Here is a 22,133-nt window from a genome sequence, read left to right on the forward strand (position 1 = left end):
TTTGGTGAAAGGACTCCCATCTATTACCTGCATACCTGCAGCACCACATTATCTGAACAGCAGGTAGCTCGCCGATATACAGTAATGTGCAAAAGTTAGAATCCCCGCTTTTAAATCTGTTTTTGTGTTAATAGCAGCAAACTGCCAAAACATCTGCACACCTGGGACTGACGATCAGCAGCACCTGCTGCAGCTCAACTAATTAAATCCCATGGACGTATGACACTGTGATAAATGTTATATGTTGTGGTTAGTCTTAAGTTGCATTTGACCCACTACAACCAGATGATTTTTATGATTTCTTTTGCACACTCACAAAAAAACATTAATTTAAAAATGGGGGTATTAACCTTTGAACATGACTGTGTATAGAATAAAATGCTTTAGCAGCTGATTATCTGCACACCAACTGAGTCATTCTAATATTTATGTGCCATGATTATATTTATTAAGCACAATACTGAGGAACTTTGTGCCTAATGTCCCAGCACAGAAACAGCACAGTTTCTCTGGTAAAATATAACATCTTTGTTCAAAATGTTTAATAACAAGCATGGCAACAAACATGGCATAAGAACAATGCATGTTTAGAAAAATATATCTGCAAATGTATTTTTCAGAATACACTATACATTCACTTAACCGCTACTCGATATTAAACATTTACAATTCAGAGCTAATAGTTTCACTTGTACGGTGTAGAAAACAACACGGTGAGTTTCTTCTGTCTGACGTCTGCGTCTTCCATCAGGAGATGGATGCAGCCAGACATTTCTGATAAAACAGGAAAACAACCTGAGATGTCCATAGTTTTAGTTAGTTATTCCTGCTTGCAGGTTTAGTTTTTTCACCAGTTTGACATGAACACAAACCCCTCCTTTTTCCCACAACTTGTCCAATTATTCACAAAAGGTTTCCTTACAAAAGAAGAGAAGAAAAGAAAAGAAATGAAAACACTACATGGACAACCTACCACTCAGATTCTTGCTTGGTGTTTTGTTCTATGATATTTCATCATTTTTCCTGATGTTTTTATTAATATTTTGGATGCTGCGTCTTACATGAACTGATTCAATGTTGAAATCAGATACATTTAGGTTGATGGTTTCTGCTCCAGTCTTTAAAACATCACTTTTACTGTCAAACTAGGCACAACCTCTTATTTTATTTCAAAACACAATATTAATCCCAAACATAACTAATGCTGAATAATTAAGTTTGAGTAAAAGAGGTATTGAAAATGGAGTCAATTTTCATGTTTGAGTCAGAGAGATTCATTCATCCTCAGAGGAGGAGCCGAGGCTGCGTCTCCATAGCTTAAACACTGATCAGGTCTTCAGTGCAGATCTCTCTCTGGCTGATTGTCTTTAAAGGAGGGTCCTCACTGAGGGAAGCAGAGAAGAACCAGAGGGCGTCCTCAGTATCCTGCTGGATAGCCTCCTTTCCTGGGGTCGGACTCTGCGCAGAGACGCTCTCCCTGTCTCACCACAGCCTGAACCACGGAGTCTGGAGTCCTCAGCAGCTGTGTTACATGGTTCTTCTGGGCCAGACCTTCCAGGACACTCTGCCATGGTATCATTACACAAAAACATAGCTGTGTGAAGGTTCTGCAGATGTTAACAACTTCGTAAAGCACTAGTTTTCCTTTGTTGTTTTCAGGTTTTTGTGTTTATCAGGCTTTTTTTTGCAATAAGTGAAAAAGGGCAGACATTTGTGGATAAATCCTCATTTTGCTTAACTTTTCCAGCCTCAGCTTAGCAAAAGCCTAACTTTTAATAAATATGGTAGACGTGGATAAACGCCAGATCATCTACATTAGGATAACAATTCAAAAACATATGGTGTGTATGCCAATGACTAATGTCTGACAGGTTTGACGCCGTGTTGACCCACCTTTTCAAAGCCCTGCTCGACCACTGTCATGTTTGGGTTTAGCTGATTGTGCACTCGTGGCTCCGTCACTGCTTTCTTTAGGTCATAGTTAAAGAACAAGGAGTTCAGGATGACCTATTTTTAGGCAGAAAACATAACATAATCATGTTAAACATGAGTGCACAGGCTGGATAGATGCATGTGAATGAATCAGACTTACTAAGGCAGTGGCTGTGGTGATTTTCGTGCCCCCAGATGCTCCAACAACCATTTTCACTCTGTTTTCTTTATCGAAGATGATAGTGGGACACATGGACGACAGCGGCCTCTTGCCTGCACACAACATAAACAGAATGTGAATTATGATTGCTTAATGGATGTATGTTTACTTTCTAACCTGCATTTTCATGGACTGTAGCATTTTAACAGCTAAAAACCAACCTTTATTTGACAGGTATTTAAGATGAGTGTAAACAAACCATAATGTGGGGTTAAATGTGAGCTTGTGGCTGTAAAGCTTTTAGAGCTTTTAGAGTTCCTGACAATGATGAATGCAGAGATAAGTGAAAGGCTGGTGCTCAGCTCTAAATCAACCTCACCACAGACAGTCATGTAACAAACACTGATTTCCTTCAATGTAGACTAGTGTCTAAACATCTCAGCTCAAACAGGACACAGCAGTGATAATTCAGTTCAGCCACACCTGGTTGGATGAAGTTGTTGGGCGAAGGAGGGATTCCAAACCCGTTGGTCATGTGTGGAGAGCTGAAGTCGTCCATCTCATCGTTGAAAATGATTCCGGTCGATCGAGACATGACTTTAGACCCAAAGCTCGAGAAATAAAACACATTTTTAATGTGGTTGCTGTAGCTCTTAGTTAATATAATCACACATTTGAGTGTCCCATGTTTAGATCAAACTATCTTACTATAGATTAATGGTGCTGGTGGCCGCCACAGCACTTCCGTCTTCAGCTATGACAGATAGATGAGCCGTCCCATGGTTGTCTGGGACAAAATAGTCAGGCTCATAGTAGTTGTCTGGATGAGTGGTGTCATCTGTAATTTTACTCCTTATGCCATCCGCAAAGTAGTCTGAGGTCATGTTGTGGATTAGCTGAGGAGAGTTGAAAAGGAGAAACAAACATGCCCTTTGAGGAAGACGTCTCACTCCCAGCTGCCCATAGAGTGGCAAGAACAGTTAAACGTTAGTACCCCCTCTTTGGTTTGGTTTGGTTTGGTTTTTATGCAAAAACATAAATCAGACATATGTGATCGTAGTGGGTCATTGTTTAGTAAAAAGGAAGCCAAACCATTTCAAACTATTTGGAGTTCAGTGTTCTACAGTGAGAAAGATTATTCACCAGTGGAAACATTCAAGACAGCTGTCAATCTTCACAGGAGTGGACGTCCCAGCAAATTCAGCCCAAGATCAGAGAAACACGAAAAAACCCAAGAGCTACATGTCAGAGCCTACAGACCTCACTGAGCATGCTCAGTGTTAATGTGACAGCACAATGAGAAGAAGACTGAACAGTACAGTCTGTTTACAGGGTTACCAGGAGACAGACTCTTCTGTCTAAAAAGCACATGGAAGCAGGACTGAGGTTCACTAAACTGCATCTGAACAAAGAACAACACTTGTGGAACAATGTCCTATGGACAGATGAGACCAACGTGGACTTGTTTGGTCTTAATGATCACCACCATGTCTGCTGAAAACCAAACACAGCATTTCAGCAGAAACACCTCATACACACTGTCAAGCACGGTGGTGGAGGACTGATGGTTTGATCTTGTTTTACAGCCACAGGATCTGGACACCTTGCAGCAAATCTACATCGGTAGTTGACTTATTGTTGACCATGACTGTAGAACAAAGGGGCATGGATTTAACTCATGATGGATAATCATAATAGTAGAATGAGCACTTACATCTGTGATGTTAAGATATCGTGGGTCCCCCAGTCTGCTCCTTTTGGCATAAGCAAAGCGAAAAGCCTCTACGATGCGGTGGTATGTCAGAGTTTTTTTCTCTGATGTAGAGACACTTGTGTCTGTGAAGTTGTACCCTGAAAAATATCCGCAGGAGAGACAGGTCTGGAGTTAAGGACTTTGTTGACCTGATCTATATCATTCTGCTAAAAGTCAGTGTGTCAAAAAACAACATTTAAAACCTTCCTCCAGATTCATATATGACCGTCAGTGCTATCATTAATTCAAAATGAATAATGCTGCTTTTTATTCAAAGCATGACTTGAAGACTCTCTGCCTGAACAGATGGAGTGTTGACAGTGAATTAAATTTGGCAAGCAGAACTGGGCTGCAGCTCTGTTTTTTGCTTCCAAAACAGGCAGAGGAACATTCCAGGGATGACCTGGGGAAACCTGACATCCTTTCTTCTGCATGGCTGCACAAGCACTCAGCCAGCCTGCTCACCATCCACTATATTGAGTATGAGTGCCAGCACAGGGCCACTGGAGGGGGCATCTGGGACATGCATGGTGTACTCCCCAACATGCAGCTTCAAAGGGTTCTCATTCAGCACGGGCTGGTACTCCAACAAATCATCCAGGGTGATAATGCCACCTGGAACAGAAAAGCAGCAGTGAATAAAGGTAAAGACTTCTCACAAACCGTAACCTGAATGCAACTTTAAAGTGTACTTCTTGCTCATTCCTGTATTTCTTGGACTCATCGGAGTAGAAAAAAGCACAGCACCTGCCGCCTGGATGTCCTCAACAATGCTCTGTGCCATCGTCCCATTGTAGAACACATCAGGACCCTCCTCTGCTATCCTTTGGTATGTGTCAGCCAGCTTTGGAAATCTAACAATATCATTTTCTTTCAGGATGTTTTTTTGAGAATCACAAAACACCTCACTGAAAGGAGAAGATGAAAAGCAGAGGGGGGACAGCAAGATTAAAGAAGAAATGAAGCATAGACTTCACACAATATAAAAACAGCATTCTGTTGTTAACGTGTGAGGATGTGTTACCACATAGGTGGAGACCGGTATCCATGGGGATTTTTTGCGACCACCTAGAGCTGATTCTTTTAGTGTTCTTATCGGTACAAAATGTATGAAAAAGGTGCACTTTTGTGTAATCCTGCTGAACAAGCGAAGACTTCTGAAAGAGCTGTTTTATGTCTTTATGCTAAGCTATGCTAAACATCGCCTGATTCTTTTTTGTTTTTATGTCTTTGTGTTTCCATTACACGTTTATTTGGAGTTATAATGATGGCATTATAGTCACATAATGAAATGAGAATCATCATCACCACATGTTGGCATCTCCTTGAATGGAATCTTTGCTCTTAAAGAGGGCATGAGCCAAAGCTTTTCCTATAGGGAAGCCATCTCGAGCCAAGGCGATACTGGGCTCAAACAGCTGCTTCCATGGCAGCCTGCCATGTCGTTTGTGTGCCATCTCGTAACCACGGATCTCCCCTGGAATGGCTATGGACAACCCACCTGTCATGAAGAAACAGCAGTAACACTGATTTTAATTCCTGTCTATCCTATGTCAGAGCAGACATGTAGACACTGGGGGACTTTATATAGTATTCTCTAGTATCTTATTTACATTCAACCAGGACTAGGATGGAAAGTAAAGAATATGCTTTACAGAACATGATAAAGTCACCTGTCTGTGCCTGTGTGTGAAAAACAGCCCACTTGTTACCTGTACGAGAAAGCTTGGTGTTATTGCCGAACATGTCTTCAGTGGCATTCATGGGCGCCGTCTCCCTTGCATCGATGGTTTCTACCTTCCCTGTTGAGCAGAGAAAATGATTGATTGATCTCACTTAGCTGAATCCCTAACAAATGATGCACCCTCACCTGTGGAAGCATTATAGATGACAAAGAAGAGCCCTCCTCCGATGCCCATGCTGTGAGCGTTCAATAGGCCGACACATAGTAAGGCAGCGATGGAGGCATCCACGGCTGAGCCATTTTTCTTCAGAATGTCCCTGAAAAAACACAGAAAAACACTTACCAATGAAAGCTCTCTGACACACACACACACGTATGCAGGACAAGGTGCAGCTGCTGTATGTCTTCTTACCTCCCCACCTCTGAACACTTTCCAGCGTCAGCAGCCACAGCGGCCTTTGAGTAGAAGTGGTCTGAAGGGGGAGGTGTGTTTTTCTTCCCCAAGCCCATGAACACCCCCAGGAACAGGCTCACCGCAGCCACCAGAAGGACCACCAGACCAGCAATCAGGGACTTCCCAACCATTTTCCTGTCCCGGAAAAATCCACACATCTCATAATCAGAATAGGACAGGAACATTATAGTCTTTCAAGAAGCTTTACTCACCTTTGGCAGATTGTTTTTTACAGATTGATGGAAAATAAAAAACAGAATTTGGAGAAAGAAGCTGGCTATTCAGCTGGTGAACATTGGCAGTAATGACAAGCTGTTTGCTATAAATACTGTAAGTCACTGGTGACTGGGTTGTTGTTTGGGTTGTGACTTAGTTCAGGTGTCACACAGAGAAGATGATGCTCATTGGATAATAAGCATTTGCTGCATGTGTGTGTGTTTTGGAGTTACAGGAAGAAACAGTAGAAAGAAATGGACAGAAGGGAAGAGCAAATCCTGTTTGGAATTCTGCAGGGAACTGTGAACTCCAATCTTCACAAAAATCTGAATTTGTTGTAGTTCAATCAATCATTTTTTAGACCTGACATCCCTTCTTTAAGTGATGGATGCCCCTCTGCTGCTACTTTGTAGTAAAACTCTTGAGTTTGTTTTCATTTCATTCTGATATCAATCTGGTGGCTTGCTAAAGTGAAGGTGAGAGTGATCTGTTTACAGATGCATGCAGCATTCAGCCCTGAGTCGGCGCTCTGTGTGATTGGCTCAGCCAGCGGCGACGTTGCCATGCTCAGTAACCGTGTCACAGTCTATTTGGCTTGTTCTGCAGGCTTCCTCAGACCGATTGAGATGCCTGTGCCTTCACCCAGGAGCTCATGCCCAAGCTGGCAGCATCTAACAGTAGCTTTGCAACAATACCCTTCTGTGGTACCTCAGCTAATCCTGCCAGTGCTAGTTGCCGGGCCACGGTGATAACGCACTGTCAAAAGAGCCTGTGGTCTGCTGCTGCTGCTATGATTGTGTCAAAATCTAATCACTACTATCCTGTTCTGGATCTCCCAGGTTCAGAGCCACCGCCAAGGAGGAGAGTTTGATGAGTGGACAGAGCTGATTTATAGCAGAACAGAGCAGGACAATTGCATTTCTGGTTATTTCACCTCACAATAAGCCCTCCTTCAGCTTTTATGCACATGTCACTGTCACGGGACGGCTGCTGAATTATGAAATATCATCTGAAGCTTGTTCATATTTTTATCCCTCGGCTAGGTTTCATTTTGACATTGCTGGGAGGGACACACTCACACTACCCGAGACATTTTCCCTTCAATTGGTTTCGCACAATAGAGGGGATGGCTTGTCTTTGCCTGTATACACATCAGCAAATTAAATCACACACTGCTGTTGTCCCTCGTCGACAGGTGAAACACAGCCTGCAGGAACACCGACAGCAAAGAGATGGCCGCGGAATAGAGGGAGGTGATGTCATGTGTTTTTATGGGTGGCTGCAGTTCTTTAATGATAGCTCCTCCACAGACTCTATGCATGTAGCAATTATAAGCTGATAACGCAGCGTCTGTCTCCTTAGGGATGATGCCTTTTTAGTTGCCATTATAGTGTTGATGGCTGAATAACAAAAGGCATACATACTTCAGGGACTGACCTGCCACCATTTAGTTGCATCCCCATAGCCTTACTCAAAGTCTATCCTCAACATCATATCAGTGCTTTGTAAAACCGCCTGACAGCTGCTGTGACCACAGTTTTTCTGCTCTGAGTTTGAGAAGCAGCGCTATTGTTAACGTCCATTTCTAAACAGCAAAATGGCAACTCAGCTTTCCTAATACAATCATGTGCAGATTAAGAAATTACAAAATGCTTTGCATCCAGCAGTAATGTCTGTTTGCAATTTGACATTACACAGAATGAGCTGCTGAACACACACAGAGCAACACCCACTTAGTCCCTGTAAAGATGTTTACTACCTACATTTCATGTGATGTGTTGTGGCTTCCTAACAATTGCCTGCCTGTCCTGCATGCTGGATCTGACTGCAACTTTTAGCTAGTGCCTTTCAACAGCATGGCCTGGTGAACTGTCCAGGGTGTACCCTGCCTCTTTTTTTTATCCTCAACACTGCACCTACTCGGATCCCGAGCAATACAGCAGACAAGCAACAATAAATATACTCATTGCCGCTTAGAGTTTCTGCCAAAGATTCCCTCCAATCACTGCTAAACTGCATGAGTGATATCAAGAAATGGATGGAACTAAACTTTCTGAAATTAAACGAAAACAAAACGGTTGTCTTGTTTGGTTGCCCCGACTTAGTCCAGGTCCTTGCCAGCTCCCTTGGCCCACTAGCACCACACATACAAACTCATGGTAGGAATCTCGGGGTGATTGTAGATGGTGCTTTTAAATTGGACAAGCAGGTGAGCTCAGTGGTCAAGGCTAGTTTCTTTCAACTAAGGCTTATTGCTAAGGTAAAGCCATACCTTAGTCAGAGTGACTTAGAGCAAGTCATCCATGCTTTTATAACCTCTCACTTAGACTAATGTAACTCCCTGTACATTGGAATTGGACAGTCAGAGCTTCATCGTCTGCAGCTGGTCCAAAATGCAGCGGCTCGCCTTCTCACCGGGACAAAAAAGCGCGAGCACATCACGCCAGTGCTTTCCTCACTTCACTGGCACTGGTGAAGCACAGAATTGATTTTAAGATTCTTTTATTCATTTTTAAGTGCTTGCATGGGCTGGCAACTGACTATTTATCAGACCTCCTGGTAGTGCATCGGCCCTCCAGAGCTCTTAGGTCTGCTAACCAAATGGCTCTGGAGGTCCCCCGATCTCTTTTAAAAACTAGAGGTGACCGGGCCTTCTCAGTCGTGGCTCACACTCTGTGGAGCGCTCTGCCTCTAGCTGTGCGGTCGGCAAATGGCCTCACCACTTTTAAATCTCTACTTAAGACTCACTTGTTCACCTTGGCCTCTGCCTGAGTATTGGCAGCTCTTTGGGAGTTTATGTTTCATGATTGTATCTTTGTTTTATTGTATTTTACTGCAGTTTGTCTCTTTTATGTATTTTATTAATTTGAGTTTATTTTATGTATTTTAATGTTTAAGCAACGCACTTTGGTGGGCGACCCCCTTATAAATGTCCTATATAAATAAAACTGACATTGACATTGACATTGACATAAACAAAAGCAAGGGAAAGACCAAAAAAAGAAAGATCATATATTGCAGCTGAATGAGCTTTTTACATTAGACCTTGTCTGTTACCTAAAAGACTCCAAGGTTAGGAACCACTTCTGTTTACTGACCATCCATGTTCAAATATGATTCTCAAGATGTCACACACAGAAATAAGCATCTCCAGGAGAGTTAGGGATCTGCAAACACACATGGGTACCATGGGAATAATTAAAAAAATAAATAAATAATACATTAAATCAAGTCTGCAGTCAATCCTGATTACAGTCTCTTCATAAAATATGAGGCCGGGCCAGCAGGCAGTGCAGCCAAGGGAAATGATTCTTAGACAGCAAGTCAGCTGTTGTAAACAAGAGCCTGAATCACAGCAGTAAATAAGGTCAGATCAGGATCAAAGTCTGTAAAGTCACTCTGATAGGGCCTACAAATAGGAGGGGAGGTGGGCTGAGTGCATCCCTGGGCCCTGCTTCACCCCTGGACAAGACACTGATCCACATGACAGAAAGGTGCACTAGGACATAGATGATCTTCAAAAAACGACAATGATCGAGTGGGACTGTGACAGATGCAAACTGGATTTGACAGCTCATGCAAGGGCTGACAGACACTAGGATTGCCAAAAGAGAAATTCATATCTATATAGGGCTGGTGGCAGAGCATAAAAGACAAACTTTTTGCTCTTTGAAGGAGAAAATCTCCCTCAGAGACATATGCTATATCAAGCATCATTATTTTGTTATTTCTCTTCACTCTTGTAGCTGCACGTATAAAGCCTAGGAGGAGACGCGCAGCAGGCACCTGCTGCCATTGGTCGGACGCTCCACGTTGCACAAAACCTAAACAGCAGCGTAAAGCGGAGACGGCCGGAGGATGAAGCAGCCGGAGCATCCTCATCATCCGAGACACGTAGCCCGCGGTGGAAGAAAGCAACAAAACTGCAATGCGCGACTGGTGCATAAGGAAAGGCTGAGAAAATAAGACTGTTGTTGGATATTGTGTTGTTCTGCACCGGATCCCCGGTCTGCTGACAGCCAGCCACGCAGCAACGCCGAGCCAGACAGCACGGCGCTGTTTTTCTTTTCATCCACTGTGGAGCATCTACTGCCTGAAACACTGGGGCTGATCATGGGCTTGTCTTTGTGGTAAATATTGTCTGAGCTGCAACATAAACACACCCTGCGCCTGTAGAAAAAACCAACAACAACAACAACAACAATAATACGATGGGTTCCAGACTGAGCAGGCAGAGCAGCCTGGACAATGAGAATTTCTCCAAAAAGCGACGCAAGCTTCTAGATGGCACTGGAGAGAGCGACAGGGGCAGTCGGGGCGGCGGGGACTTTCTGTTTGCACTGATGCTAAAATCAGACAAACTGCCCGGGATGCTGCGGAGGACTAACCACAGCCCGTACATGAGGAGAGTGGCGTGGATCAAAGAGATACAGAAGCTGCTCCGTGACCGCAGGATAGAGCAGGCAACCGACGTGCTCAAATTACTGAGAAAGGTAAGGGTGAGCCTGCACGGAGCAAAGTCAAAACTGTTTGCGTAGTATGTGCACGATGTGCTTGCTGGGATGCTGATGCTGCCTTACATCCCATTTTCCCTCATCCCAAAGCAACAGATGGAGAGCAGGGAAGCAGCTGTTATTGCGGTGTGTCCCAAAATCTTGCAGTGCCACAGGTGTCTCAGTGTGTTTTTTCCCTGCAGGCTCTGCTTTGTTCACTGACCTTTTGACCCCAGCCTAGCTTTTAGGTGACCCTTAAATGTGTGGCCTCCCTTCCTCCTCTTGGGAGCATTTGTTTTTCAGAGAAAATGGGCCACTAACAGTGCAGTGTACACCTGTGACACTTTGTTTCAGTGGCAGACACAGCATGTGACTCACCATGCTCACTGTGGGTAAACGTGCTCCGGGCTGACATGAGATTTGAAAGGATTATCTACACTCTAAATGAGGAAATGGTCAAACTGCAAGCTGTGTGTCAGTGCGTGCATTGTCTCTGTGTGGGAGATGGATATTTCCACACCCTGTCTCTTCCTCCTCTTTACCCAGAATTCCACCTCTCCTCAGGCTGTTCTAGTGCTCCCATTAAAATGACCTGCCCTCTCCATCTCTCCCCACTCCTAATGCCCCCTTCTCTCTCTCTCTATAATGGCCTGTGCTTCAGCAGAAACAGTGTGAGCCCTGGAGTCCTCTGCTCCCAAATACAAAATATTATTCTTCTCCAAATGAACTGAAATGAAAATCTAGGCCGCTCCCCAGTGCTTCACTCGACTCTTCTTTTATACTTTGTGCGTTCCTGTTGTCATGTGGCGACTTTCCTCGCTGGTGATTTTTTGATGAAAACGTCTAACATCATAAACCCTGGGACAAGTCTGTTTTCAGTCTTTTCTTTAAATGTGATGCAGCTTTCGCTTCACAGGATAATGGCTACAAGCAGGCAATGTAGTCCTGACCTAGAAACTGCTCCTGTTGTGAATAATGTTAAATAATCAGATGCTTGTTTTCAAAGCCTTTTCTCACAGACAGAGGCATAAAACACATGTGAGAGAATATGTAGCTGCATCGTAGATGTGACAGCGTCCTTGGTGATCTCATTTGTTTGCTCGCCCTATGGGTCCTGCTCTGTCTTTTCACTGTCAACTGGTTCAGTGTTAATTACTCTGAAGCTTTGACACAGGAGAGAGTGAAACATCCTTAATCAAACAAAGGAGATAAACTGGCTAGGCGAGGTTCCATGACAGCCACATCACAAGGGACATGGGCTCACTTCCTCTGAATAAGCCCTGCTTTTTTGTTTTGTTATTAAATGAGCTTAATGTTGCTGTATTGAAAGCAGACAGGTGTCTGAAAAATAGTGGATCTGAAAGGAGTTGGTGCCAGACTTAATTGGTTTGTGATATGATGCAGATGTGGGAAGAATTCAGGCTTCATGCACATGACAATTGATCATTGTCTAAACACAGAAGGGAGATATTTTTAAACCTCGTTTGTGCGAGGGGCAGAACTGCTACTTTCAATCCTGGCTTCGGGTTCAGTCTGTGCGCCCCTGTTAAAAACGGGGAGCCGGTAATGTGGAGCTGCCTGCCTCCCACTCAAACTGTCTATCACCATCAATGGCGATTGTGTTTGTTTAAAAATAAATAAAGCAAAAAAAAAAGAAAAAGACCGGTCTGTGTGAGCGTGCAGGTGTGTGCATACTGTAGTGTCTCGAAGGCTTTCTTCTCTCATTAAAGATGCATGGGCTGCACAAGTGCTTGCCGCCTTTACTTTCCCTCATTAGGACCCTGAGTATGGACGTGTTGATGAGGCCTAGAGTTGTACAATTCAACACGCACAGCTGCACTGCTGACTGCTGCTCGTTTCATCACCCTCTAAAGGTCGTCCGATATGTCCCAGTTTTAGGTGGTTCCTCTTTCTTCCTTGAATTCATCTTGAGTAAGCTGCCATGACAGCTGTCAGTTTGTTGTGCTACACGGATTCCAGCATTTTAAGGGATCACTCAAATTTTAATGGGTTTGAAAAGAATTATAAACAAAGACAAATAAGTAGAGAACGAACATAGTCATAACAATCACCAAAATTGGATCTTAATTATTCCACATGACATCAGGGAGAGTGTTCAAACACTTTGTGCTGTTGCATGTTGGGATATGCAGAGTGGCTCTGTGCCATTGAGGTGAGATTAAATATGCCAAAACACAGCATTCCCTATGACTCCCCTTAGACTCACTCTCCTACTGTAGATGAAAAAGCTCCTGTCTCCTTTAATGAATATTTAAAACAAAACACTGCTTTCGTCTTTCCATTTGTGTCAGGTGCCCTTGACACAGCAGAGACCTGTTTCCATCCCTAATGCAGAGCCTCCCTGTTTGATTTTTAACTGTATGTTTTTCTGCTTGCCTCTCATCTGCTTCGGTAGGACCTGGGTTTGGAAGGAACCTCGCTTAATGACATCTTGTACAAAAACGCCGCCTTCCTCAATCTGGTGGATCCGATCTCGCACGAACTGCTGCTCAGCTTAGCTCGAGAGATGCAGTGTCCTAAGAAGGTCAGTTACTTCATGTGCTCTCTTTCCCTGTAACACTCATACACACAGAATCAGGCTTGATGTAAGTGAGAAAGAAAGCTAAAAATATTTCCTCCTGTGAAGTCATAGCTTCTTAAGATCAATAAAAATCTAATCTGAGGATGTTATCGACTGCTGCAGAGAGAGGGCTGAGAGAAATTCAGCAGACACATGTAACTTATGAGGAGCTGGGTAATGGAATCACTGTGTTCAATGTATTTTATTGGGTATTTCACACGTGAAAAGTGAAGTTAATACCAGCTGGCAGAGTTCAATGTTAAGTAGAAATGCCCGTGTTTGTGCATAATAAAAACTATTCAATTATTTTGATGTAGGCAGTGACCACCTGCAGCCACAACATGCTTAATGAAGTGAAATTACCACTGTTTACCGCTGGCTGCTCACTTCTACTGTTTTTCTCTGCCAATGCATGTGATTAGATTTTCTTGCTTCAGCAAGGCAGCTAAATTGTGTTTTGTTAAGGAGTAGCTGAAGGCTTCGAGACTAATAACAAGCTATTTTTTGTGTGCATGTGAACGATGCTACAGTTACAGGCTGCTGGAAAATGATAGTATGATATAAAGATGTCTCACAACAAGCAGAAAATCTGAAAGCTGCTGTCTCTGTCCATTTTTTCCTGCTCTCTTCAACAGGATGCAGACACCATTAAGTCTTCTGATAAGATTTGCAGACAGCTGATCTATCACCTGACCCCGCACTCAAAGTGGCTGAGGCAGAGCATGTCCAGACGGAAATCCCAGGCATGGTAAGCCCTCCTGTCCAGACAAACTGGTGTGTAATAAATCTGCAGCTCCACAACAACAGATAGAGAGAGAGAGAGACGTCCGGCTCCGTTTAGCGAGCAGGAAAGATTTCCATCTTTGTAGCTGACATTGAAATAGGACAGCGCTGGCCAGGGGCTGACCTTACAGGAACGTCATGGTAACCACAACTGTCAATCATTTTTTTAACGTCCACGCAGTGCATGTGTATCGCCACTGGCTTTTCTTTCTTCAAAAGCGGCAGCAAATTTGTCCATCTGTTAGCTGGGAGCTGGGAGGGTTATGTTCAAATATGACTGTGATGAAAGTGAATTACTTTTGGTGTGGAAATGATGAATAGAAAATTAGCTTGTGTACTAACAGGGTTTTCATGGAGGCCAATTGCATGGTAATCCTATTCATGAGCAGACAACCGGGTATCATAATTCTTTCTCATGTAATTGCTTATTCTACTGCTGGCACAGAAACAGCAAATAATGCATGAAAATAATCTCAGGATTTAGAAGGCGACAATTTGAGCACAGTGAGATCAGACAGGTTCATTATGAGTTAGTCGGAGGTATCAACACACAGCATCGGAGGGAAAAGCTAAGAGAGATCTGACGGGATCACTGTGGAGCTGCACAACAGGGATTTGTTTGCTCTTGTGGACGTTTGATTTCGAGAAATAGTAGATTTAAGTGAGACTGACAGCACCGCGGAAAATGTGCAGATACATACAACTGCTAAAATTCCTACAGCAGAAGGCCCTTTTTTTCACTTAGTCATTTTGTTGGCTTCATAAACCTGCAGAGAGACCGTCTGACACAGGCTGAGACAGCAGGAGCAACATGAATCATTAAAAGGAAAAAAAATCCATATCCTACCATAAAACAGAATATTAATACAGTAGACGCTGTGAGCTCTGACAGCTTCGTCTGCTGCCGTGTTCACGAACAAATGCCTGTCAAAGCTAGAAAGAAAAGGGACAGGGCCGGTCTGCTGCTGACTGCGAACAGGATATTCACCTCACAGATCTATTTTTGGAGATGGTTTATAAAAACAGGTAACAATATAAATTCAGACACAGATATTCCCAGGGCCCATTTATTGTTAATCTGAGAAGCAGCAGAGCTCCAGTTGTGTCTTATATTGCTGCAAGGTCCCATGGAAACTTAATATTTGTGTACATTTATATTGTATTTTCATTATTATATGCCACATGTATCTGTCTATCTATTGAGAATTAACCCTTTAAAAGGTTAGTCTAAAACCTTATTATTATTTTAATGCTTCACTGATAGTAGTAAACTTGATTGTTTGTTAGATGGATAATAGAGGTTTTTAAGTCTACTCAGAAGCTAAATTTGCACAATAGCACAGAGGGTCTCTTCTGTTTCCTACATGCTTGAAAAAGGAAGAGTAAACGAGGGGTACACTGGGCTACTCATGCAGGTGTGACTAGCTTCAGCTGCAGGTGCATTTATTGCATTTGTTCTCACATAAGTTAGGAAAGGAAAAAAAGACTTATTTACGAGAATGATTTCTTAGCATGCTGTATCTGAAGCCTTTCTGCACAAATGTGAAATACATAGAGAAGTAGTACTACATCTCTGCAAGGTTTCATAATGCAGACCATTAATCACTATGTCTCGTCAAAGTTGACTAATTCATCCAGGGCGTGTATGCAAAAAAAAAGAAAAAGAAAAAAAGCCACATTTGGTCGATAATAAAATCTCATGATTACATTTATGCTAACAGGAACATGTGGACATGCAACCTTAATATATGATTGTATTGCCTGACATCATCTGATACAGCTGCATAAGTCCATGTGAGGAGCCAGGTTGGCAGGTGCTGAGTCTTCCTGCAACCTAGTGGATTTCCACGTAGGAGTCTGAGGTTCAAGTCCCCCTGACACCACGAGCTGTTTGACTATTGCCTGCAGTTAACTTTTGTTAGATTTGGCATGAAAAACTACTGTTTACTACTGGCAATAAAAACAGTATCATGAATCAGTTAACCACACAAACGTATACAATTAACATTAAACATGTACAGATGTTCTGTTTTTAAGGATTTAAATTGTAACCACATCACACACTAATCTCAGAGATGATGGCTAAAGACACAAGCCTTAGATAAAGATAACGAACAAGTATGTGGCCCAGTCTTGGAAGGTCTCTGACCGACTCATGGACAGCAGGCACCTGTGAAATACATAGTTCTGCAGACTAAAGCAATACTATAGCAGCAAAACAGAGCTTTGGAGGTGCTGGTACACAGATGGTTGGCTTTCAGACTGTGCCAGGCTAACTGTTTTCCCCTGTAGGCCCTGTTTTTCATGCTTTCATCAGCCTCCTCATTGGCCGTGTCTTCTATCCAACTAGCACACATGACTTATGAAGACACTACCCTGAACAATTCCTTTCTCCATAACTGTCTGTGCCAGCAAGGAAATTACCTTAAAGTATTACATTTTACATGCATTTTACTTGATCATACAACTTTGTTTAGTTGCAGTCAATCTGCCCTCATCTGTGCAAAAATGCAACAACGCCACCTCTGTGAGGTTTTTCTCTACTCAGAGGAAACAGAAACAGCTCAGTCCCTTTTAATGCCTCTGGATTGTTCATCCCTTCATTATCCAGCATTAGCACTGGGCACCAGTCGCTCTAAATGCTGTACACACTTTCCTGTCTCAAATGCCGCACTGAATTAATATCCGAATCTGTGCTAATCCCATTAATCTATCTAACTAGTTTATTTGGGTTTTCCTACAAATATATTGTTTCACCTTTTTCATGTTTAAAATAACAGTTTGACAGTAGGCTTGATGGAAGCAGAGACCCAGGGAGGCCAAGGGGAATGTCATGTGAGAGTATTTGCCAACACTTCCGTGACCTTTTTTTCTTGCCAAATTTTACACGACTGTTTTCATGTCCCATTAGCCTTATGTGACCTCATAATGACCTTTTCTCTTTGTCCAAACACTCAACAAAATAACCAAAAGCTACCCAGACTGCTTTACAATGTTTTTTTAGATTCCCTAAAATAGATTATAATGTGCATTGTTATTGTTAAGCCCCATCAGTCAATCTTTAACCACTGGTTGTACTCCAGGGAAAATACAGATACAGTCTGAACTGAACAAGGACAGAGAGGTCAGACAATGTATTCGTGTGTGTGATACCTATACACCATTTGCACACACTTCTGTATAATCTTATGAGTGTCCTGAAAATATACATGTCAGGGAACTGATGTGATTAGACCACTTACTTCCTGTAAATGGGCTTCACCCATCAGAGGACCAAAATGAATAATAGAGCAAAATGATAAGAAAAGAAATGGCGTGCAACAGTGGCCCATGGGGACTCCTGGAAAATGTAATTTTTATGACAGCACATTCATTAACAAAGTTTTCTTTATTATTCTTAAACAAGAAAACATATTTTTGTTCGGTTCACCTCATTTCAGTTGAGAAAAGCTGACTTAAATGAAAGCAGCACTACATGGAGGCAAGCTGTGTTCATCAGAGAGAACACATGATAGATGGCTTCGTTATTCAATATATGTTTATTGCTTAATTATATTATGCACACCTATTATTGTGAATGCAGTAGCACTGCTAATATGCTGACACCATTTATTCTGAGACTGATTCAGACTTTAAACATCTATTTAGCAACAGATACCAGATGTGATGTACCATCAACAACACTGTGTCTGCTGATAAACCAGTTTTGTCATTTAAATTGTTATCTGTGCACTCGTGGATGAAAAACACCCCATAAAAGCCATCTTCTGGAAGTTATCAGCCACTCTGTTTTCTGGTATCAGATTAAATCTGGTGGAAGGATGAAAGAGGCTTCCAGAAAGGACGCCTCAGACATCTATTTTTCCTGTTTCCTGATCTCAAAAGGATGTGTCTGTCTGAAAAGGAGAGAGTTGTGTGATCAAAACCTATTCACACCTGCAGGGGAGCCTCTGCCACAGCCATTAGGACTTTTGGGCCTCTGGTGGAGATGAGGTTTCTGTCATATAAAAGGCTGCCAGGGCCAAACAATAGAGAGAGAGAAGGGGGGGGACTGTGGCTCACAAGACATTGAAAAAGACAGACAGAGGGCTTCTCAAATTATCTGATAGATTATATGCTCAAAAAGCTGATTGAACGCCCACCTGGCTCTATAAGCGGATATAAGACTTATTTTTTGCTGTTATTACAAACCTCTCTCTTCATAAACTCATCACCTGCTTTTAAAATGCCACTGAGGGCACATCCATTTTCAACATGACCAAAAAGAAAAAAAAAGCATCACAAGTGACAGGTGCTGCAGTGGATGTCATAGTAAGGAACTGGGCACCGGAGGATGTTTTAATTCACTCTGACATCGAATCAGCGTTACAGGCCACTTCAGTAACAGCTCAAGTTAAACACACTGCATCCTCCGGGAGTGAGGGCGGGAGCCCGAGATGGGCACCGGCAAATGGGACTGACTGAAAACAACGGGAGCAAAGGAGTGTGTGTAAATAATGCATGAATATTTTCAGCTTCTATGTAAAGTAATAACTACAGAACGGATCAGATTCAGCTGCAAATCCTGCTCGTATTGTACACAATATCCTGAAAGGGTTTAAAAGGTATTCAGAAGCATGTGCTGAATCTGAGCAACAGAGCAGACAGATATGCTGCACAAATACTCAGCTCGAACAGTTTTAATAAAGCCTGCGTCTATGACTTTCACTCTGTAACGTGCAGACAAGATTCAAGCAGAGATGCAACCGCAATAATAATAATAATAGTTATATTGTCAATTCATAATAAACTGCTAAACACTGCTCAAAGGGTTGGGCCTTCTCTCTGCATGAAGTAACTGATGATTCATTACTTTTACTGAGCAACAGCAATCCATGCATCTCAATCTGCCATTATTATAAAATGATTCAAGCAGTCATATAGCTCCTAGATCTGCATTCAATATCCTGATTTCTCCAAGGTCATCTGTCCATATCCTATTTCTTGTAACCAATGTGGCTAAAGATCTTTTGTTTACTTTTCTTTCTCTAAAACAGATCATAATTTGTACCTGGAAGCAGGAAACTCTTTCAGGTCTGTGCTATAAGGAGCTGTGTGCTCCTGGCCTGCTTTAAGCTCAAGCTGCTGGTTCGCTCGGATGTTTTGGCTCCTCTGTTTACATTAGTAAATCCCCATGCTTGAGTCTCTATGCCAGCCTTCCGCTCCAAGCCGGACCAGTCAACCCCCCCCTTCATTATACAACACAGGAAGCACAACATAAAACCACTGCTTTGCTCCCAAATCACATTTATGTTAATTATTTAAAGATGTCTAACTACATTGTATAGTGTGTACTTTTAATCTAAGTAGCCCCGTTCTACTTCTCTCCCTATTTCCCAACAGTCTGAAGACAACCTTACAGAAGAAGCTGTCCAGTGACACTGTGGACTTGTCCGGCATCCCTCTGTCAACTCGTGATGTCCGTCAAGTAGCCTTCTACCTCCAAAACAACAGAGACACTGTGGTGGCTGTAGACATCAGCTTCACTGAACTCCACGACGACAACCTGAAGTTTCTCCTTCCTCTCCTCGCCTCACTGCCCAAACTCAGTACCCTGGCTCTCAACGGTAACCGCCTCACCCTGGGTATACTCAAAGACCTCACTGAGATGCTCAAAGACCCCAAGAAGTTCTCCAGCCTGGCCTGGATAGACCTGGGTAACAACGTGGACATTTTCACCATGCCTCAGCCGTTGTTGGTCGCGTTGCGCCGGCGCTGCAGCTTAAAGAGCAGCCTGCCTACCATCTATGAGTACACAGAGGGTCAACCCTATTGCTACCACCTGGAGACATCTATTGAGGAGCCCAGCCACTACGAGGAGGAGGAGGAGGAAGAGGAAGAGGGGGAGGATGACGAGGATGACGTAGGGAATAAATTTGAGCTGGAGCCGTGGGGTTTAGGGGAGAAGCAGCTTTCCAAAGACTTCACCCTTCACTACTGTGAGAGGTGATGGGGCATTTTCACTCTGAGGCTCATTCAACTGTGGTTGAAATGTGGTCCCACAGCACTCTGATACTTCCTTCGCCTTCTTGCCCTCACACCACGAGCCCAGTCACCCTTCTAGGCACGAGGGACACGAGTGCCCACATTGTGAACTTCTTGTCCCGACACGGCTACCAAGCTATTCCTAACCATCTCTGAGTTAACTCACACAAGATAGTGACAATGAAGTGACAGCCAGGACGGCGGACTTACTGTGTTGGTGGATGGTGCTCTTGGGAACAAGGTGCGGTTTCATTGGAGGGGGGCTGGAAGAGTTAATGAACCAGTGCTCGCGCTCTCTCTCTCTCTCTCTCTCTCTCTCTGTCACTCTCACCCCTCTATCACTCTCTCTCTCTTTCTCTGTGATAGTGGCAGCTGAGAAGCCAGTCTCAAGGAGATTTAGATCAGTTGGTCGAATGGAGGAGCAGCATCCCGGCGGTAGCTGAAGTGGAAGTGGAGTTAGTTTGGAAACAGTGGGTCCCTCTGGGTTCTCTACCAGGAGTGAGACTATCTCTGGCAGGCAGGGCCTAGCTCCACATTGTGTGTTCTCTGTTAATCTCTCAACAAAAGCTATGACACAAGTTCAACAGACTATACAGCCGACGACCCATCACGTGACGCCGGCAAAACTGCTAGGTCGACTTTTTGCGTTTTCCCCCCCTTTCCAAATGTCCACTTGTGAATACCCGCGCAGCTCTTGTGTAGATGTAAATGAGGACACAAAACATGGCTCTGTTGTGTTTCCACAGGCTATTTTTGTGCACTTTGGTGAACAAAGCAATCTTAGAAGACAACAGGTAGGACTTAACAATGGATAGCTGTCACTGATTGTTTTTGTAACTTGCCTAAATGCTGATATTCACCTCTTTGTAATTATTGAGCTGTTGTAGTCATCACCACAGTGTTTCAGTGCATCTGTGACACTACAAGCCAACTGTTAATATGGGCCAGTGAGTCAGAGCGGCACCCAAACTGCCCTTCCTGCCACTGTTTGTATCCACCGATGATATGTCTTCATTTTGCTGTTAATGATGCAGTATTTCCTTGTATTTAGAGACACAGCCATGACTGTTATCTATAGGTTCTAATCTGTCTACGGTAGCACATATTGATTAAGTTAGACCAAGCAAATACTACAATGCACTTTAAGGCACTGTTCTTTTGATGTTGGCGTTTCACCATAGCATATACTCTGTGTACATTGTTTGGAATTCGAAGACGTATACCTCTTTAAGGTAATATGATGACCAAATGGTTTATGATTATTTAAAGGATCATTTAAAAAAAATAACACCACCAGATATATAATAAATGTTGAATGTGTGTTATATGTAAGTGTACGTTGTCTAATTGCTGCTGTGATTATTTGTGTTATTGTTTTGGTGTTTTGTCTCTTGTCTGACTCTGTAATTATAATAATGCCTCTAATGACTGTGAGCCAGGTGACCTCCTGCTGTAAGCTTTAGCAGTAAACATAAGAAGACATGGCTGATAGGATTACGCAATAAAATAGAAAGTGTAACAAACAGAACGGACACCATTTACTGTGTCTGGAAGGCTTAATCTGAACCACGGTGTGTGCTGTCCCCTTGGATGATGTTTTATGTTTCATATGTGTCACTGTCAGAACTCTTCCTTGTTGTTGCCTGTGTGTATTTGTCTCAAGCCAAACACTGACTGCCAATAAAAAAAAACGTTGTTTCAATGTATGGTGTCATGCCTAGTTTCATTTTGACTAAGGGTGTTCTCAGCAATGATACCATCTGGGTCAACCTGCAGCAGCCCGCGGTAATTTATTTGTGCAGATTATTGTTGCAAACAGGGCAATAAAAGGAATCGGCTCCAGCTCTGCTGTTTGGTAATGCTTGTTGGAGTGTTGTGCATGCTTCTGAGCCCGCGGATCATCTGCGTCGCTGTGTGCTGTCAGGGAAATGCCTAAGCTGCCGCCGTTTTGCCAGGGAAAGACACGGTGGTCATCGCACGAGGCCCTACCCATGATCCTCTCCTGGTAACCTTTTGTTCCTGCTGCCAGACATGGTAATGTGGCATTTGCAAC

General features: G+C 43.1%; 2 protein-coding genes across 2 annotated transcripts; one reads left to right on the forward strand and one right to left on the reverse strand.

Annotated features, from left to right (window-relative positions):
- Positions 1-1,417: 1,417 nt before the first annotated feature.
- ggt1a (gamma-glutamyltransferase 1a) lies at positions 1,418-6,114 on the reverse strand. The gene is made up of 12 exons (XM_028414703.1): positions 5,942-6,114; positions 5,716-5,846; positions 5,558-5,647; positions 5,154-5,346; positions 4,593-4,753; positions 4,311-4,460; positions 3,807-3,943; positions 2,801-2,988; positions 2,576-2,703; positions 2,093-2,205; positions 1,894-2,007; positions 1,418-1,564 (listed from the first exon to the last, which is right to left on the reverse strand). Exons 1-12 carry the CDS (start codon positions 6,112-6,114, stop codon positions 1,418-1,420), a joined length of 1,725 nt encoding a protein of 574 aa, XP_028270504.1.
- Positions 6,115-10,056: 3,942 nt separating this feature from the next.
- lrrc75ba (leucine rich repeat containing 75Ba) lies at positions 10,057-21,215 on the forward strand. The gene is made up of 4 exons (XM_028414587.1): positions 10,057-10,692; positions 13,109-13,237; positions 13,909-14,021; positions 19,439-21,215. The coding sequence occupies exons 1-4, from the start codon at positions 10,411-10,413 to the stop codon at positions 20,043-20,045; spliced, it is 1,131 nt and encodes a 376-aa protein (XP_028270388.1). The 5' UTR covers positions 10,057-10,410; the 3' UTR covers positions 20,046-21,215.
- Positions 21,216-22,133: the final 918 nt, after the last annotated feature.

Source organism: Parambassis ranga, chromosome 9, assembly GCF_900634625.1.
Source record: "Parambassis ranga chromosome 9, fParRan2.1, whole genome shotgun sequence".
Classification (NCBI taxonomy): domain Eukaryota; kingdom Metazoa; phylum Chordata; class Actinopteri; family Ambassidae; genus Parambassis; species Parambassis ranga.

Coding starts and splice junctions, on each gene's coding strand:
- lrrc75ba (XM_028414587.1), top strand. CDS start 10,411: ATGGGTTCCAGACTGAGCAGGCAGAGCAGCCTGGACAATGAGAATTTC. Junction 10,693..13,108: donor TGCTCAAATTACTGAGAAAG/GTAAGGGTGAGC, acceptor CTGCTTCGGTAG/GACCTGGGTTTGGAAGGAAC. Junction 13,238..13,908: donor AGATGCAGTGTCCTAAGAAG/GTCAGTTACTTC, acceptor TCTCTTCAACAG/GATGCAGACACCATTAAGTC.
- ggt1a (XM_028414703.1), bottom strand. CDS start 6,114: ATGGTTGGGAAGTCCCTGATTGCTGGTCTGGTGGTCCTTCTGGTGGCT. Junction 5,648..5,715: donor CATCTATAATGCTTCCACAG/GTGAGGGTGCAT, acceptor TCTGCTCAACAG/GGAAGGTAGAAACCATCGAT. Junction 1,565..1,893: donor TCGAGCAGGGCTTTGAAAAG/GTGGGTCAACAC, acceptor ATACCATGGCAG/AGTGTCCTGGAAGGTCTGGC.